General features: G+C 42.0%; 1 protein-coding gene across 6 annotated transcripts in view; it reads left to right on the forward strand.

Moving 5' to 3' along the window:
- The window catches only part of Slc38a1 (solute carrier family 38, member 1), a 64,880-nt gene that overhangs the window by 15,312 nt on the left and 29,203 nt on the right, over window positions 1-20,365 (forward strand). For 5 of the 6 annotated variants that reach the window (XM_013018851.1, XM_013018853.1, XM_013018854.1 and 2 more), the window contains 4 exons: window positions 4,678-4,793; window positions 8,603-8,821; window positions 12,973-13,048; window positions 13,657-13,772. In XM_013018851.1, the coding sequence (XP_012874305.1) occupies window positions 8,700-8,821; window positions 12,973-13,048; window positions 13,657-13,772 (314 nt within the window). In that variant the 5' untranslated portion in view covers window positions 4,678-4,793; window positions 8,603-8,699. The remainder of the gene's footprint in view (window positions 1-4,677; window positions 4,794-8,602; window positions 8,822-12,972; window positions 13,049-13,656; window positions 13,773-20,365) is intronic. The other variant, XM_013018856.1, reaches the window with a different exon arrangement.

A 20,365-nucleotide genomic window follows, 5' to 3' on the forward strand; every position in this document is an offset into this window, starting at 1 on the left:
ACCCAGGGCCTCAGGCATGCAAGGCAAGCTCTCTACCACTGAGCCACCTTCCCAGCCCAGCATTTCTTGATTTTTAAGAAAACAACAAAAGACCAATGACAAGATCTGGCTTATTAATATTGCTCACTGGAGAGGACTAGATGGGATATGATTTCTCCATTTTCTTTTTTTTAAATTTTTATTTATTTTTTAGTGTGAAAATACTGTACAGAGGGGTTACAATTATATGGGCAAGATAATGAGTACATTTCTTATCAAGCATTGTAGCCTCCTCCTTTGTTTCCCCTTCCCATCCCTTCCCATCCTCCCGATTGATTTCTCTATTTTCTTATGCCCTTTCATTTTTGCTCGTTGACCTTGCCTATCTGGGCACTGCCACCCTCAGTCTTAACCTTTAATCGAAATCTGTAGATCTTAAGGTTGGTTGTACTTTTGGATTCCCTGGAGAGCATTTAAAATACCCATCCCTGGATCCTATCCCAGATTCATTAAGTCAGAAACTTATGTGGGTGCCTTCCTCTTACAGTTTTTTCCTTTTTTTTTTAAAGCACCTCAGGTAATTCCTATGTCTAGTTTGAACAGAAGACTACTAGTCTTCTAAGTCAACTACTCAAAGAGATGCATCTATACGCCATTTCCTGATTGTTGAAGGGAACCTTTAACAAAGTCTAATATCAGAGGACTTTAGAACTGAGAGATCTGTGAGGCAGCCTCAGTTAACCCAGGCTTCTTGGGACTCAGAAGAAAGGAAGTGTTCAAGCCTATACCTATACCTGTTATTCAAGTTTGAATTATAAGGTCTTTCATTGCCTTTTGACTTTTCAAGTAAAGGTATATTTTAAAGGTTTCTTTTTCCATGACTTCTCTTTATATGCACCACCTTGTGATACTTTCAATTTCTCAGTATTTTTGTTTTCCTAGAATATTTTGTTTAGGAGCTAACTGTCATAGTCTATCAAGGGCTTAAAAACTAATCAACATTCACGTCCTGGTGGCTCACACCTGTAACCCTAGCCTACTCAGGAGGCTGAGATCTGAGGTTCAAGGTTAGAAGCCAGCTGGGCCAGGAAAGTCTGTGAGAGTCTTATCTCCAATTAACCAATAGAAAGCTGGAAGTGAGCTGAGACTCGAGTGGTAGAATGCCAGCTTTGAGGGGAAAAAACTAATAGACAAGCACCTAGACCCTGAGTTTAGGATCTAATACTGGCGCACACACACACACACACACACATACACACACACACACACACACACACAAGATAACCAACAAAATTCCCATCTGTTGCTTTAATTAATTAATTAACTAATTAATTTATTTATCATGGCACTGGGGATTGAGCCCAGGGCATTGAGCATGGTAAACAAGCACTATATCACTAAGCTAAATCTCCAGCCCCATCTGTTGCTTTTTATTCAAGAGCAATCATTAAAGGTCAAAGCTACCATTAGAATGAAAACATATGCATTCAAAGAAAAAGAATTTTCTTAGAGGTGAAAATAGTCAAAAGTTCTTTTCAACTCCCTAAGTCCTTAACAATGATTTAAGTCTATTTTCAGTTGGTAAGAAAAAAAAATATTAATCCTCACACTAATAAACTCACAAGTTTTTGTTTGTTTGTTTTTTGTCAGTCATGGGGCTTGAACTCTAGGCCTGGATGAGCTCTTCAGCTCAAGGCTAGCGCTCTACCACTTGAGCCACAGTGCCACCTCTGGCCTTTTCTGTTTATTTGGTGCTGAGGAATTGAACCCAGGGCCTCATGCATGTGAGGCAAGCACTCTGCCTCTGAGCCACCTTCTTAGCCCCTTTTTGTTTGTTTTTTTTTAATGTCATCTGTGGTTTATCTTCCTACATCTAGAGTTAGAGGTTGACTTAGATTCTGGAGTTTCTGTCTTAAATCAGAGTCATTTCAAAACATCTACATATAAATATTACTTCCCCAATCTCCTAGGTTGGGCATATTGACAATAGACCCTTAAAAGATCTTATAAGAATCTGAACAGAAGTAGAATCAGGGAACAGTAAGAGCAGGGTCTGGGAGCTCATAGACAAATGAGGCACCATGGGCCATCTAGGAAGTTAGCCCATCATCCCACGAGGCCCCATGCAGAGATGGAAGAGAACTTCCTGTAACTGGGCTTTTCTTCCTCCTGCCCTTCTGGCCAGATAGTTCTTTGTTGGGGGTGTTTAGCAGCATTCCTAGCTTGTGTTCACTTCATGGTTATAGCAACGCTGTACTTCTAACAGCCAAAAATGTTCCTAGCTCAGACCCCCAGCTTCAGTACAAGTGTCTCTGCGCTTGTGGACATCATGCCAAGAATTCTTCAACATTCCAGGCTTAGTGGCCAGGGTACCAATAAAAAAAATACTTTTTCCATTTATACAAGACTTTACGATTTTAAATGTGTTTTCACCTGAAACTCAGTGTGCACAGAGTAAGTGGAAAACAAATCAAGTAACAAACTTAATGAAAATGATGAATGGTGGTTGTTCTGGCTTCACATTCTCCCTTTTATTTTGTGCTTAGATCATGGAATATGTTTTCTTCAGGCAGATCATAGATGTTTGTTTGTTTCTTTATTGTGCAGGTACTGGGGCTTGACTACAGGGGCTGAGTACTGTCCCTTAGCTTTTTTGGCTTTACCACGTGAGCCATGGATTCACTTCCAGCTCTTTTGGTGGTTAGTCGAGGACAAGCAGAAAAGGTCAAAAGCTGTGTATATGTGATTATATAAGATGATGTTAAGTGAAATGAACCCCAAGATAGGGACACAAGAGGTTTTGTCTTTCTTGATGTTGTTTTTAATGTATTTATAATGTGCTATGTGATTTTTTTTGTTTCTTTTGTATGTTCTTCTCCCATGGTACAACCCCTGTTTTTTACTGGATTTGATTCCGGTGCCCTGCATCTACATTTTTCCTAATTTGGGGAGGGGAAGGGAAATAACAAAATGCTGAAATAAGGATACAGGTTCATCCATTGTAGCAATGAGATGTACAAGACACTATGTTAAAAATGAACTTTACAACTTTGGGAGGTGGGTGGAGGGAAGAAGGAGTTGGGGAGGTGGGGAGGGAAGGGATGGTAGAAGAAAAACAAAGGAGGGGGTAACAATGCTTGATAGGAAATGTACTCATTACCTTCCTCTGGAACCGCTCTGTATAGTATCTTTACAAAAAATATATATTTAATAAAAAAATCTTATGGACTTTTCTGCCCTGTCTGGCTTTGAATCATAATCCTTAGATTTCAGCCTTCTGAGTAGCTTGGATGGCAGGATTGAGCCTTGGATGTACATTGTCTTTAACAGAAATAGAAAAGCTGACGTATGAGATCAGGTGATGTGTTCAGGTTCAGGGAAGCAGCGACCAAGGCAATGGTGGAGAGGTTGGCTGGCAGCCAGAGCTGGGAAAGAACTTATGGAAAATTTTCTGAGCAGGAAGGAATCTGAGAGACCATCTCCCCATCTTGTTCTCTCTTTTCATAGAAGAAAAAAACAGTCCCCCTTACCCAAAAAGACCCCCCCACCCCCAACGTGTGACCTAGTAAGTGGCTTTGTCATTATCAAGTAGTATTTAGAAGGGAGATCTTAGTCTAGATTTAGGAAATGAAAAAGGGTGGGAAAGATCTGAGAGATACCTGTAAGATGAAACCCAACCCCACAGGCTTGAAACCCTAAAAGGAAAAGATCTGGAATATATGGAGCCAAAAGAGTTCTCCCGAGATGAGGGTGGAGGAGGAAGGGAGCGGTTAGGAGGTCCGGAGACTGCCAAGGAAGAGGCACTGAGGACAAGCTGGGGGAGGCTCAGATTCCAAGAAAGTGAAAACTAAGAAAAGTAAGACACTTGCTTTGATTAGGTAGCAACTGAAAGAAAAAGAGGAGTTAGCCTAAAGCTGGTGGCTCACATCTATAATCTTAGCTACTCAGGAAGCTGAGATCCTGAGGATTGTGGTTCAAGGCCAGCCCAGACAGGAAAGTCTATATCTCCCAATTAGCCACTAAAAAGCCAGAAGTGGAGCTGTGGCTCATGTTGTAGAATGTTAATCTTGAGCAGAAAAAGCCAAGGGACAATTCCCAGGTCCTAAGTTTAAGCCACAGTACAGTACCAGACCCCTCCCCCCCAAAAAAAAGACTATAGCAAGGAACAGACATGTTCTATGCCGAATAAACTGTAATTTGTAACCTATTATAAGTGTTGAGAGATAGATAATAACTGTGCTGAAGTTGACATCAAATCTTCACAATTGATCCCAGTCTGCCTTTTAATTAATTGCATAGTCTGATCACTATTTATCTGCCAGTGAAACTGTACTCCTTTCTTTCTTAAATTCATCGGCACTTCTTGCATCTATGGGTTGGTCACGGGGTCCTTGCTCTAAGAAGTCTCATCTCAGATCTCAGCTCTACCTGTCCTTCTTCCCACCAGGCAGTCATGAAGTTCCAGAAAGCATGATCTGGATTAGTTACAGCAAGAATGATTGTGGCCCCCTCAAGCAGTTAATCAAGCATTATTGGTAATGGTGTAACACCATTGTTACTGTCAGAACTTAGGATAGAGAATGATGTTTTAATGAAGGAAAAAATGGGTGAAAAGAATAACCCAATGTCTGGGATCATTTTTGTGTTTTTAACTGTACACAGCCTTTTAAAATTCAGACTCATTCTTTTGTTTTACAGATATTTACTGAGTGTCTACCAAGTGCCAGGCACCATATCTATGTACATTGAAGAACTCTGTGAGGCCAATAGAGGACCTTGTGCCCAGTGACCGTCTTTGCTTGTGGAAATAACAGGTGACTTTGACTTTTTTTTAAAGTTCATTTTACTCCATTTGTGAAATTGTACTTTCTATAACACCTTATTCTCGTTTTCTTTCCTTCCTTCCCTACTTTTGCTTCCTTCTTCCCTTCCCTTCCCTTCCTGTCCTTTTCACTATCCTTATCTTCTTTGGTGCCAGCACTGGGGCTTGGACTCAAGGTCTTGCATGCTCACTCAGCTTTTTGCTCATGGCAGGATGCTGCTCTACCAGTTGAGTCACACTCTACTTCCAGCTTTTTGCTGGCTAATTGGAGAGAAGAGTCTCTTGCATTTGTCTTCTTGAGCTAGCTTGGAAACTCACTCTTCAGACATCACTGTCCTGAGTAGCTGGGATTACAGACATGAGGCATTGGCACCTAACTACCTTATTTATTAATTTATTAATAAGGAACAACTATATTTTTTTAAAAAATGCACTTCTCTTCTTCAAAATACCTCCAATATGATATACTATGATAAAAGTAGGTTTAAAAGAATCTAAATTCCCCAATATTAATTTAAAAAATAAAGGGGTTGAGCCACAGCACCACCTTTGCTTTTTTCATGCATGCTAGCAAGCACTCTACTGCTAAGCCACATTCCCAGCCCTCTGTGAGACTCTTTTGTCCAATTATCTGGAGCTATATTTGAAGTGGTATAGCCATAGCCTTGATAAAAATAAAAATAAAAGCTCATCTAGGTGCTGGTGGCCTATTCCCATAATCCTATCTACTCAGGAGGCTGAGATCTGAGGATCAAGGTTCAAAGCCAGTCCAGGCAGGAAAGTCCCTGAGACTCTTATCTCCAATAAACCACCAGAAAGCCGCAAATGGTGCTGTGGCTCAAGTGGTAGATTGCTAGCCTTAAGCTGAAGAACTGAGGGATAGCGCTTAGGCCCAGAGTTCAAGCCCCACGACATACAAAAAAATAAATAAATAAAAAACAAAAGCTCAGAGATAGGACCTGAGTTTAAGCCTCAGTATTTGCACACACACACATACACACACTAGGTTCTGGTGGCTCACACCTATAATTCTAGCTACTCAGAAGACTAAGATCTGAGGATCGTGATTTGAAGCCAGCCTGGTCAGGCAGGAAAAGTCTGTGAGATTTCTATCTCCAAATAACCACCAAAAAACTGGAAGTGGAGCTGTGGCTCAAGTGGTAGAATACTAGCCCTGAGCACAAAAAAGTGATAGTGCCCAGGACTTGAGTTCAAGCCCCAGGACTTTCTCTCTTTCTCTCTCTCTCTTTTTCTATCTCTCTCTGTCTCTGTCTGTCTCTGTCTCTGTCTCTCTCACTCTCTCTCACACACACACACACACTCACAATTTGACTAGACTATCTCTCAGTGGTAGAACACTTGGCTAGCAGCATGTATAAGGCCCTGAGTTTGACCCTTAGTACTGAAAAGAAATACGTTGCAAGCTGGGCATCAGCAGCGCATGCCTGTTATCCTAGCTCCTAAGGCTGAAATCTGAGAATCTCAGTTCAAAGCCAGCTCAGGCAGGAAAGTCTGTGAGAATCTTTTCTCCAATTAGCTACCAAAAAAGCTGCAAGTGGAGCTGTGGGTCAAGTGATAGAGACTAGTTTTGAGCGAAAAATGCTCAGGGACCATGCCCAGGCCAAATTCAAGCCCCATGACTGGCTTGAGTTCTACAACACCATGACTGGTGTTGTAGAAGTTTTAAAGAATCCTGAAACCAAGGAGGTTTCATTAGATAGGAAATCGTGAAGGAAAAAGGAAAAAATGTATGGCCTGAATGTGGATAGAAGAGAATACCTGAAAAAAGAATCTTTCTACAGCCGGGCGCTGGTGGCTCACGCCTGTAATCATAGCTACTCAGGAGGTTGAGATCTGAGGATCGCCGTTCAAAGCCAGCCCGGGCAAGAGAGACCGTGAGACTCCTATCTCCAATAAACTACCAGAAAACCGGAAGTGGCGCTGTAGCTCAAGTGGTAGAGCGCTCGCCTTGAGCTGAAGAGCTGAGGGACAGTGCCCAGGCCCCACGACCGACCAAAAAAAAAAAAGAATCTTTCTACAGTACATTCTAAGAGTCCTTAAAATAACAATAAATAAGAGGCACATTGAAGTTCTGACACTTACCAAGGTTACAATCATCTCTCTTGTTTGTTTATATTTTATGTTGTTTTTGGTGGTTCTAGATTTGACCTCAGGGCCTCCTATGTGCTATGCAAGAGCTCTACCACTTGACTCATGCCTCTGCTCCAATTTATTTGGGCAATCAGACAAAATATCAAAATGTTACCAAAGAAGATTTTCCAATCGAACCATACAAAAGAATTCTTAGCCAAGGACTGGTGGCTCATTGCTTGTAATACTACTCTAGAGATCTGAGGCTCCAAGTTTGAAGCCAGCCCAGGGTAGAGAAAGTTCATAAGACTCCTATCTCCAATGAACCTCCTTTCTCCTCAAAAAAAGGGAGCAGAGCTGTGACTCAAGGGGCAGCACCCAGGCCCTGAGTTCAAACCTAAGTACATACATACATTACTTGTTACAATTCTCATTGCACTTCTGAGTTGTTTTATCACAGTCCCATTGCCAAACTTAAGTGTCCCAGTGGGGTGGCCATATAAATATTCTTTCCTTTTTTTTTTTGTCAAGGGGCTTGAACTCATGGCCTGGGCACTGTCCCTGAACTTTTTTGCTCAAAGCTAGTGCTCTACCACTTTGAGCCACAACTCCATTTCCAGTTTTTAGGTGGTTAATTGGAGATAAGAGTCTCACAGACTTTCCTGTCTGGGCTGGCTTTGATGACAATCCTCAGATCTCAGCCTCCTGAGAAGGTAGGATTACAGGTGTTTTGATTTTTGAAGCACATCTTACTATGCTATCTAGACTAACCTCCAACTTGGTAGGTAGCACAGGCTGGCATCTAACATGAAATCTCCTTGGTTCACTGCTGGGATTACAAGAGTGTACCACCATGCCCAGCTTTCACACTTGGCTTGTCCTTGCTTTTGAAGTTGCATCTGGTTCTGTGCGATCTTCTTTTTGCTTAGTGACATCATGCCCCTGAACTGTTTCTTATATTCTGTTGGTGATCCCTATGAAACTTAAAACCACAATTATCCATGTCAGAGAACATGTGAACTCTGGTAATCTTTCATTTCTGATGAGGAAATAAGAGTAGCAGGTGGATCGGCCCCAATCCCTGGGTATGAGTTTTAAATTCCCTAATTCCCTGACGCGCAGTGATTTCATCAAAGAGATTGACTTAATCTCTTGCAGTGGATGGCTAAACAGCTTGCTAAATTTCAAAATAAAATTTGTTCTTTGCCTGCTAGTCCACCAGGTTGGAAGTTGATCCTTCCAGTGATGCCATTTATTGAGGAAGGATTTGTGGTTTTTATTCAACTGGGATTGATGCATCTGAAGTGTTTTGTGTCCTTGTTATCTGTGTTCAGCTGTATGTGTCCAAGGATCTGATATGGTAAAATAACTGAATCATTTTTTTCTTCCTTTTTTTGTGCCAGCAATGGGGCTTGGACTCAGTGCCTGGGCTTAAACTCAGAAACTTGGCACTGTCTCTGAGTGTTTTCACTCAAAGCTAAGGCTCTATTGAGTCACAGTTCCCCTCTATGGCCTTTTGCTGATTAATTGAAGATAATAGTTATCCAGACTTTCTTACCTGGGCTGGCTTTGAATGTCGATCCTCAGATCTCAGTCTCCTGAGTAGTTAGGATTACAGGAAAGAGCCACCAACACCCAATTTGTGTTATTCATTTAAAATTAATAGTGTTTTTCTTATGTTGAATAATTTTTCACTCTGTTCTCTTTTAGCAGAATCAACCACATCTATTTGCTGCTATTTGCTTCTAAATCCACTCAGAACGCGAACAATTTGGACTCATTTTCTGGCTACAAAAACCCTGTCACCATGATGCATTTCAAAAGTGGACTCGAATTAACTGAGTTACAAAACATGACTGTGCCAGAAGATGATAACGTTAGCAATGATTCCAATGATTTCACCGAAGTAGAAAATGGTCAGATAAATAGGTGAGTATTTGTCCATCAACATGTCTAGCCAATCTAAGAAATGACACTTAAAAACATTATTTTGATTTTCAGTTCTTCTCTGGATTATTTTGATTTTCAGTTCTTCTCTGGAATTATTCATTACTAATGTTATGCTCCATTTGAAGATGAAATTTGAATTTCTTATGGGACATCTGTCAGGCATAGTCTGCCATAGCAAATGAACCAAATTGGGAAAGTAATTTATTCATCTTTTCAAATCTTTCAATTGAGTCTAATAAAAAAATGTATAAATATGTTACTTCCCCTCCCCCACCAGCCTAAACTTTTCAAAAGCTCAATGCTTATGAATTAGACAGTCTGTTGGAATTTTACTGCATTTCTATATCTGATTTTATACTACAACCAGGACACTCTTTCTTTCTTTCTTTCTTTCTTTCTTTCTTCCTTCCTTCCTTCCTTCCTTCCTTTTTTTGTGCTGGTTCTGGGACTTGAACTCAGGGCCTGGGTGCTGTTTCTGAGCTTCATTTGCTGAAGGATACTGCTCTATCACTTGAGCCACAGCTCTACTTCTACCTTTTTTGTGATTAATTAGATATAACAGTCTCATGGATTTTTCTGTCCAGGCTAGCTTCAAAATGCAATCCTCAGATCTCAGCTTCTTGAGTAGTTAAGATTACAGGTGTGAGCCACTGGTGCTGGGTACATTTATTTTTTTTTTAAATCAAAATATGGTTTGGATTGGGTTGCTGATGGCTCACACCTGTAATCCTAGCTACTCAGGAGGCTAAGATCTGAGGATCACAGTTGAAAGCCAGCCCAGGCAGGAAAGTCCAGGCAAGGAAGTTGGTGAGACGCTTATCTCTCATTAATCACCAGAAAAACAGAAGTGGAACTGTGGCTTAAAGTGGTAAGTGCTAGCCTTGAGCAAAAGAGCTCAGGGACAGTGCTCAGGCCCTGAGTTCAAGGCGTACAACTGACCAAAAAAAAAAAAAAAGATGTGGTTCAGTTGAATGTGCATATGAACATGTGAAAATGACGAATATGTATGTCATCAGCATGAGCATTATGTGTAAACTTTCCATCTAATTGGACCCAAATGACTCTAGTGGAGAAATAGTACATGAATGAGGAAGAAAAACATTGAAAGAGGGAGGTGGAGAGCGGGTAGGAAAAGGGCTCATCACATCACTAGATGTGATGGTACGTCTAATGTACTGTCCTTCCATCTTTTGAGTCTTTATTAGATTATCATGATGCCAAGCACAGGTGGTTCATGCCTGTCATCCTAGCTACTTTGGGAGGCTGAGGTCCGAGGATCACGGTTGGAAGCTAGCTCAGGTAGGAAAGTCTGTGAGGTTCTTATCTCCAATTAACCAGCAAAAAGCTAGAAGTGGAGGTGTGGCTCAAGTGGTAGAGTGCCAACCTTGAGTGGAAAAGCTAAGGGATAGCACTCAGGCCCCAAGTTTGAGCCCCAATACTGGCACCAAAAAAAAAAAAGTTACTTAATTTGCCTGCAGTGGTGCTAAAGTAGTACCAGCCACATGGGATTATTATGAAAATAGATGAGAAAGCCCGTGAAAAGCACTTGGTAAAGCATCTGGCAGGAATAAGCATCTTCATTATGGGAAGATTCTATGTCAATAAAACTGCAGCTCTCCTCCTCACCCCAAGGAGCAATAGTACTGTGCTGGGTTTTAGATGATTGCCATTTATTGATATCTTAAATTCAGTGAAAAAAAATTTTTTGTGTGTGTGTGCTGGTCCTGGGGTTTGAACTTCAGGGCCTGGCTGCTGTCCCTGAGACTTATTTTGTTCAAGGTTAGCAATCTACCACTGGAGCCACAGCTCCACTTCCAGCTTTTTGGTGATTAATTAGAGGTAAGAGTCACATAGACTTTTCTGCCTATGCTGGCTTTGAACCACAATCCTCAGATCTCAGCCTCCTGAGTAGCTAGGATTATAGAAACAAGCCACCAATAACTGGCTTGGTACAACTAATTCTACATTATCGTAAATGTATCCATAAAACTCTTTCATTTATCTGGTGTTCTCATTCCTGTCTATGCCTGATTATTGTTGTTATGAGCCAGGATTTCATACTTGCGTCATTTGTATGTGTGTTTCTGTGCAGATACTGAGGCTTGAACTTAGAGTTTCATACTCTTTTTTTTGGGGGGGGGGTCTGGTCATGGGGCCTGAACTCTGGGCCTGGGAGCTGTCCCTCAGCTCTTCAGCTCAAGGCTAGCGCTCTACTACTTGAGCCACAACGCCACTTCCGGCTTTTTTCTTTTTTCTTATGTGGTGCTGAGGAATCGGACCCAGGGCCTCAGGTATGCAAGGCAAGCGCTCTACCACTGAGCCACCTTCCCAGCCCGAGTTTCATACTCTTATTTGGCTTTTTCCCCTTCAGGTTGGTGCTCTACCACTTGCCACAACTCCACTTCTTGCTTTTTGCTAGTTAATTGGAGATAAGAGTATCATAGACCTTTTTTTTTTGGCCTGGGATGACTTCAAACTTCCAGCTTCAAATTACAGTCTTCTGAATTGCTAGGAGTATAAGCATGAGCTAGATGTTTATTTGAGGTTACAAAGCCACCCATTGCAGGGTTAGTTTGACTTTGTGATGTTTTCAGGGCAGTTGGCTGCTTGCTGGCTGATCATACTCTATTCCGAGGGTACAGCCTGACCCACTGAAAACTTTTAAAATAATACTTTCATCATGCCAAGACTACTTGTCACCAACACATTCTCCCATATCACATTTTAAGTCAATTAAAAAAAAAGGAGAGAAAATGTAAGTCAGTTCATTGCCAGAGGTCAGTGCTTCTTAGCACTGAGACAACAGAAACTTGTGATCAAGCAGCTTGACCCAGTTATTTTAAATGGAATTTTCCACCTCCAAAAGAGGGTGGGTTTTATCTTTTTTTTTTAAATGAAAGTTTACAGCAATACAACACCAAGATTTAAAGACTAAAGAGAAAAAAAAGTGGAAGCAATAAAGCTTTCTTGAAATACTTCAGCCTGTGTTTCTCTGGTACTGGGATTTGAACCCAGGGCATCATAAATGCTCTTCTACTTGAGCTACACCTCCAACCCAATTAATTCATTCTTCCTTAGCTAAATTTTCCCTGAAGCCTAAGTTACTCCCTAATTCTTTAAAAAAAAACAAACCTATTTTACAAAGGTAATATACAGAGGGGTTACAGTTATATAAGTCAGGTAAAGAATACGTTTCTTTTTGAACAATGTCATCCCTTCCCTTGCTCTATTCCAGTTTTCCCTAATTCTAAAATAGAAAAGAAGTCTGCTCAGCTTATGCATTGCTAAAGTTGGGAAAGTACATTCAAGAAGGAGTTGAGAGATAAAGGACACTCACCCACTCACCCACAACCACTGTGGGTCCAAGATGAGCTCAGAGGCATTGTGTGTGTTAAAAGATAAGGAAGTGTGCTAGGTGCCAAAGGCTCATGCCTGTAATTCCTAGCTGCTCAGTAGGCAGAGATCTCAGGGTAGTGGTTTGAAGCCAGCCTGGCAGGAAAGTCTTTGAAACTCTTATCTCCAATTAACAAGCAAAAAAGCCAGAAGTGGAGCTGTGGTTCAAGTGATGGGTATGAGACTTGAGCTAAAAGCCAAAAGCTAAAAGATAGTGCCCAGGCCCTGTGTTCAAGCCCAGTACATGGGCACACACACGTAATAAAAGACTGAGGCAGGAAGCAGAGCTGTGACTCAAGTGGTAGAGCAGTAGTCTTGAGTAAAGAAACTCAGGAACACACCAAGGCCTTAAGTTCAAGTCCTAGGACTGGTATATATCTATATCTATATACACACACACACATGCACAAACATATACACACAGATGCACACTAAAAGATTGAGGCAAAAGCTCCTCCTCTCTATAGTACTTAGAGTTTATTTAATAAAACAAAAATATGGACTGCTTATTCTGACCCACATGTGTATGTACATACAAACACACACACGTGCATGCAAACATACATGGACACACACACACAGATGGAGGAAGTGTTGAATGGAGCCTAATGAGTTTTTAGGCAACCAATCAGTAACATTTCACATGCAACGTTTTGGTAAGTAATAAATACTTTAGTCTTGATGTTAAGCTTTGAATCATTATCATGAGGTTAAATGTATTATGCATGTCTTTGCAGCAAGTTTATTTCTGATCGGGAAAGTAGAAGAAGTCTTACAAACAGCCATTTGGAAAAAAAGAAATGTGATGAATATGTAAGTGTCATTATAAAAATGTGTACTTATTTTTTATTTACATAGGTTGGGACGTGTTTTTAATTCACATGGCCTAGTATCAAAAGCAGAGCTATCTATATCCGCCAGGATATATCTTATATGCTACATATTTTTTTCTTCCTGAGACTCATAAAAAAAAAAAAAAAAGAATCACTAAAAGATGGGTGCTACTGGCTAACACCTGTAATCCTAGCTACTCAGGAAGCTGAGATCTGAGGATCACTGTTTGAAGCCAGCCCAGGCAAGAAAGTCTGTGAGACTCTTGTATTCAATTAATCACCAAAAAAAAAAAAATCTGGAAGTGGAGCTGTGGCTCAAATGGTAAAATGCTGGTCCTGAGTGAAAAGGCTAAGGGACAGCACCCAGCCCTAAGTTGAAGCCCCAGGGTTGGTACACACACACACACACACACACACACACACACACACACACACACACACACACACACACACATCACTGGACCAGTGAGAGAGAATTGCTTGAATTTTGTTTCCATGTTGGCTCTTAGTTGTGTTTTAAAAGGTTTTGGCATGGTGAACTCTCTGGCAACAGTTTTATCCAGTGTGAATGTCTCTTTCTTTGTTCAGATTCCAGGAACAACCTCCTTAGGAATGTCTGTTTTTAACCTAAGCAACGCCATTATGGGCAGTGGGATTCTGGGACTAGCCTTTGCCCTTGCCAACACTGGAATCCTTCTTTTTCTGTGAGTATTCCCAGGATCAGACCCTTACACGAGTTGTTCTGTTCTATGAGGGTGGGGGGATTTTAGTGCTACATATTATAGGTTTATACTGGATGGGATTCTAACTGACATCTATTTTAAAGCTATTTTCTGCATGTTTGTTGTTATATGGAAGAAATTGTAAATGTTCTTTTTCTCTATCAAGTTTTTATCTATCATCTATCTACTTGCTTATCTACCTGCTAAGTAACCAGAGTCTATGTTTATGTTTATTGTTTGATTGACTTTCAAAAATAACAACTACTCGGGGCTGGGAAGGTGGCTCAGTGGTAGAGCACTTGCCTTGCATGCCCTGGGTTCGATTCCTCAGCACCACATAAGCAAAAAGAAAAAAGCCGGAAGTGGCGCTGTGGCTCAAGTGGTAGAGCGCTAGCCTTGAGCTGAAGAGCTGAGGGACAGCGCCCAGGTCCAGAGTTCAGGCCCCAGGACCGGACCAAAAAAAAACAACTACTGGCCAAGCTCATACCTGGTAGTTCACACCTGTCACCCTAACTACTCAGTAGGCCAAGATATGAGGATTGTTGTTCAAAGCCAGCAAGGACATTAATGTCTGTGACACTCCTCTCTAATTAAGTACCTAAAAAGCTGAAAGTACAGCTATGGCTCAAATGATAGAGCACTAGCCTTGAGCACAAAAGCTCAAGGATGGCACCCAGATCCTGAGTTCAGGTGCCAGGACTGACACAACACACACACACACACACACACACACACTATTGCTTACAAGAAAAAGAAAGGAGAAAATGTTATTAGTTAAAAACATTAAAAGTAAGCATTTGTAGAAAGGTTTAAAATATTTGAAGACAGCTATTTTGTTTTCATGATTCTAGCTAACACTTTAAATCTCAGCTAATTACTCAAACTATTAAGAAGCATTTGATTCAGTCACTACTTTGGAATTTGGGGAATGTGTACTATATCCAAAGGTAATTATAGGTTTGTTGGTAATAAATATTCAAGAAGCAGAGGAATCTTAAGCATTTTGGAGAGAAAAATTAGCACATGCCTTTCCTTTGAAATGCAGTGAAAAGAAAATGAGACAATCTCTATCTCTATCTAGTTATCTATTCATTTATCTATCTGTCTCCCTGTCTCTCTCTGTCTCTTTGTATCTCTGTCTCTGTCTCTCTGTCTCTGTCTGTCTGTCTGTCTCTCTCTATATATACAGTGTGTATATGTGTATGTGTGCCTGTGTGTGTGTGCCAGTACTTGGGCTTGAACTCAGGGCTTTGCCCTTTCTCTTGTTTTTTTCCACTCAGGGCTGCCATTCTTCCACTTGAGCCACAAGCTCAAGTTCGGGCTTTGAACTCTGGGCCTGGGCACTGTCCCTGAGCTCTTCAGTTCAAGGTGAGCACTCTATCACTTGAGCCACAACACCACATCCGGTTTTCTAGTGGTTTATTGGAGATAAGAGTCTCCAGGACTTTCCTGCCTGGGCTGGCTTTGAACTGAGATACTCAGATCTAAACCCCCTGAGTAGCTAGGATTATAGGTATGAGGCACCGGCACCTGGCGAATCTGGATTTTTTTTTTTTTGTGCCAGTCCTAGGGCTTGAACTCAGGGCCTGAACTTCAACTCAGAGCACTGTCCCTGAGCTTCTTTTGCTCAAGGCTAGCACTCTACCACCTGAGCCACAGCACCACTTTCCAGACTTTTCTGTTTATGTGGTGCCGAGGAATCGAACTTAGGGCTTCATGCATGCTAGGCAAGCACTCTACCACTAAGCCACATTCCTAGCCGTACTTCCTGCTTTTTGATGGTTAGTAGGAAATAAAGAGTCTCACAGACTTTCATGCCTAGGCTGTGATCCTCAGATCCCAGTCTCCTGAGTAGCTAGGATTACAGGTGTGAGCTACCAGCCCTAGGCTTGTGTATATTTTTAAATAGTTGCATCTGAAATGGTTGGATAGGACTTTCTGCAAATATTTTGTCAAAATATGATTAAGATGAATCATAAAATGTACAGCAGGAAAATCCTCACTCAGTGTCACTCTTCTTAGGTTCCCTATTTCTTTTTTTTTTTTTTCTTTTCCCCATGAAGAAACCGGGGGCCATTTGTCCAGAGATTTTTCTGTAATCTAGATTTTGCTGATTGATCTCTATGACACAAATTGATTGCCGTTCCTTTGTCTTGGGCTATGATTTCGATTTGAGACCCTTTGACCCCTTTTGTCTGTTATAGTTGAGCGTAGGGGAGGATCAGGCTAATATGAGACTGGTATACACCCACGTACTTATGGGTAACAGCTTCAGTCGGCATCCACTCCATAGCCCTCACGTTACCAGTGGTTCTAGTCTGCTCCTTATTTGGCCTTTTTGGTCACCCAGAGAAGATCTGGTTCCTGCTCACAAGATCTTGGCCTGCTTGCTCCCTTCCTGAGGATGGGAGAGGTGTCTCTGGCGTCCACCAGGGGATATCCTCGCATGAATGTGTGCCTCCAGACCCTGGTTTTCATCCAGTACTACTCCTCCCCCTCCCAGCAAATTGGACCTAATCTTTCACTCAGAGACCTATGGTTGACTGATTTCATTTGTTTGAGACAAGGCCTCATGTAGCACAAGCTAGCCTCAAACTTGCCCTCCTCCTGGCTCAGCCTTTAGCATGCTGTGGTTACAGGTGTGAATTACCATGCCTAGCTCAGAGATCTATCTCTGTGTGTGTGTATGTGTGTGTGTGTGTGTGTGTGTACGCGCACGTGCGCGTGCCCACTGGCATTGGGGCTTGAACTCAGGGGCTGGGTGCCATCCCTCAGCTTGTTCACTCTACCACTTGAGCTATACTTGTACTTCTGTTTTTGTTTGTTTGTTTGTTTTTGTTTTTATTGGTGGATCTTTGGATTTAAAGAGTCTCATGTACTCTTCTGCTTAGGCTGGCTTTGAACCAGGATCCTCAGATCTCAGTCTCCTGAGGAATGAGCCACCAGCGCTCACCTGGGATCTGTATTTCATACTCTGCAGTCTGTGTAGCCTTATACCAGGATGAGAGCAAAACACACCCTGCTTTATGCATTACAAGCATGGCCCTGACTTCCAGGAAAGTGACCAGTTCCTTTTGGGGATTCTATGGTATGAATTGGGTTGGTCTTGGCTTTCTCCAATGTCAATTCAGGATTCAGGTCTGTCTACTAAAACTTCCAAAGCGGAGTTACAGTTGTGTCTTCTCATATACTTACTCTCCTGGTGTCTTAGCAGCTTAACATGTTTAATAAAGTCCCTTTACTGAACAATCTGGTGGGGAGAGAATAAATTCTGGTGTCCTATCTACCCTTCCTGGAAATGAATTGATTTGTATTTACTCTGGCTCAGAGACAATGAATCTCTTACGTGTGATTCTTTAGTTTCTGAATGAAGCAAAGATTTGACTACACTCAATTTTTAGAGTTGCAGGAATATTTACACCTGGATTAAAACATGTTAGGGCACCGTATGGTACATTAATAGAAAGCCCAGCTCAGAGGATCTTCAGGTCAAAGCTCATGAAGATAGTTGTATCAAGATTCACATTTCAAAGCTTCTCACTAAAGCTGGGTGCAGGTAGCTGACACCTGTAATCCTTGCTACTCAAAAAGCTGAGTTCAGAGGATTCAGGTTCAAAGCCAGGCCAGGCAGGAAAGTCTGTGGGACTTTTATCTCCAATAAATCTCCTCCCTCAACTCCAAGCCAGAAGTGAAGCTGTGACTCAAATAGTAGAGTGCTAATTTTGAGCAAAAGAAGCTCAGGGACAGAGCCTAAGACCGTGGGTTCAAGCCCTAGGGCTGGTACCCAAAAAGAAAAGAAGTTTCTCACTAAATACTGAACTCCGTCACCTCAGAACAAACGAGTACTCTGTTGTAAAACCAACTGCTTTGTTTCTCAAAGCCAAGAAGCACTTGGGCAGGATCCAGACATTTCATCTGATTGCAGGGCCTTGGTCCAGGTTCATGGGCCAAGAGGGACAAAGAGCCCAAGTTTGTCTATGCTTCTTTAGCAACACAGCTGGGAAGGCTCCGCCATGTCCCCTGAGACTGGCTTGGAACTCTTTACTGGGCTCATCTGGAAACCTCATAGTGTGATTTCTTATTCTTGGATAAGTTTGCCGCTCTTTTTTTTTTGACCTAGCCATAATGGCTGTCAACTCTATTAAACACAGATCAAACTCAATTATCCAGTAAGTCCTGACCTATAGTAAGAATGCTGTTAGATTTTTGTATTTTCCTAAATCCTGAGACCCTATGAGTCCATCTGAGAAACAGGAAGGGTACCAGTGGGAAATGTCAGTTTGCATTTCTTTTGAAGCTACATCGTTCTGTGGGAAACAAAACGGGGTGTGAACCGGGTTCCAGTGGCTCACACCTATAATCCTAGCTATTCAGGAGGCTGAGATCTGAGGACCATGGTTTGAAGCCAGCTGGGGCAGACAAGTCCATGAGAATCTTACCTTCAATGAACTACTCAGAAAAAGCTGGAAGTGGTGCTGTGGCTCAAGTGGTAGAGTGCTAGGCTTGAGCACAGGGAAGCTCAGAACCTAGACTCTGACTTCAAGCCCCAGGAGGAGCAAAACCAAAACAAAACATAAAACCAAAATGGCGTGTTGTGCTGAGGGGACAGCCAAGGTAAAGAGGTGCTACTACCTCAGAGTGAAAAGGAAAAGACTTGATGAGATCTCCTTCTGTCACTTCCTCTTGGCTGGCCTTGTAATAAACATCCTATCCTTCTGTAAGGCAAAAATAAATCCTACCAACTGGGTAGTGCTGGCCCATGCCCGTCATCCTACCTACTTAAGAGGCTGAGACATGAAGATCATGGTTCAAAGCCAGCCTGGGCAGAAATGTCTGTGACATTCATCTCCAATGAACCACCCAAAATGCTGGGTAGTGTGAAACCTTGAATTCAAGTCCCAATACCTGTACCAAAAAAAAAAAAAAGAATTATTATGTTTGTAATTGTAACTAACTAGGAGGGATCATGGTTAGAGGCCAATCTGGGCAAAAAGAAGTTTGTAAGACTCCATCTCAACCAAGGCTGGGTGCAGTGATGTGTCTCTCATCTCCAGTGACATAGGGAAGGACAAGTAGGGGCATTGCTACCCAGACATAAATTGAGAACAAAGGCAAAAGGGCTCCAGGCATGATCCAAGTGATAACAGTATCTGCCTAGAAAGGTCCCAGGTTCAATCCCAACCAAGTACCCCTCCCTCCCTCCCAAAAAAGCACCAGATAATATCAAAGTCAAATAATACCAAGTCCCTATTACAACTAGAGAATAGGTTAATAATCATGGTAGAATACAAATGATCATGGTATTTCTACAAAATAGACTATTAGACTACTAGGTAAAACCGTAAAGCAGATTTTATATATGTACTGGCACAGATGAATTTCCCAAGTTGTGTTACTGGGTAACATAGCATTATTACATGAAAACAAACAATACTGGGTGGTGGCAGGGTGAAGTACCAAGAACTTTTAGGAAGAGAACAGAAGAAAACTGTAAGCAGTGGCTATTTCCAGAAACTTAAAATCTGGGTGGAGGAGAGACGGGAAGTTTATATTTAAAATTTGTAAAGTTCAGGTGGCTCATGCGTATAAATCTAGCTACTCAGGAGGCTGAGGTCTGACGGCCACAGTTCAAAGTCAGCCCAGGCAGGAAAATCTGTGAGACTCTTATCTCCATTAACCAGCAAAAAGCCAGAAGTGGAGCTATGGCTCAAGTGGTAGAATATCAGCCTTGAGCAAAAAAGCTAATGGACAGCAACCCAAGCCCTGGTACACAGACACACAGACACACACACAGGCACACAGACACACACACACAGACACCCCCCCCACCTTTGCCGTGTGTTATTCATCAAGGGTGAAGGGGGGGGACTAATTGGAAAATTTTCATTTCTAGAGAACTTAAAACTAGTACAATAAGGTTTTTTCCTTCTCTTCTTACCTACAAACAACTTCAGAAGATATTTCCAGTGTCTATATTTAGACCATGAGAACTAGAATGAGAAATCAGTGCCATGCCACCTGCTCCAAACCGTGCTCTACATGCATCACCCTCCCCTCCCAGCCTGTCCGCAGAGGCTGCCGGAGCTTCCTGTGGCCGCTGCGCCACCTCCACTCCTGTCTCATCTCTGCTTTTGAAGACGGACAGTCCCCTAAGGTCCGGGTCAGATGCCATCTCCGCCAGTGTTTCTGGGATCTTTCCAGAAACTTAGTTTTTCTTCTCAGTATCATCTGTTCCTCTTTAATAACTAGCGCTTCCAGTATTTAGGCATCAATCTTTGTTACTTTTGTTTTTTAATACTAGTACTGGGGCTTAAACTTTTTGCACTCAAAGCTGGGGCTCTACCACTTGAACCACATTTCTACTTGTGGCTTTTTTGCTGGTTAATTGGTGATAAAAGCCACTCAGACTTTCCCCCCTGGGCTGGCTTTCAACTGTGATTCTCAGATCTTAATAACCCCCTGGTGCCTGACTTTACCTTCTCTTTTTTTTTGGGTCCGGTCATGGGGCCTGAACTCTGGGCCTGGGCGCTGTCCCTCAGCTCTTCAGCTCAAGGCTAGCGCTCTACCACTTGAGC

This window comes from Dipodomys ordii, unplaced genomic scaffold (genome assembly GCF_000151885.1).
Source record: "Dipodomys ordii isolate 6190 unplaced genomic scaffold, Dord_2.0 Scaffold42, whole genome shotgun sequence".
Taxonomy (NCBI): Eukaryota; Metazoa; Chordata; class Mammalia; order Rodentia; family Heteromyidae; genus Dipodomys; species Dipodomys ordii.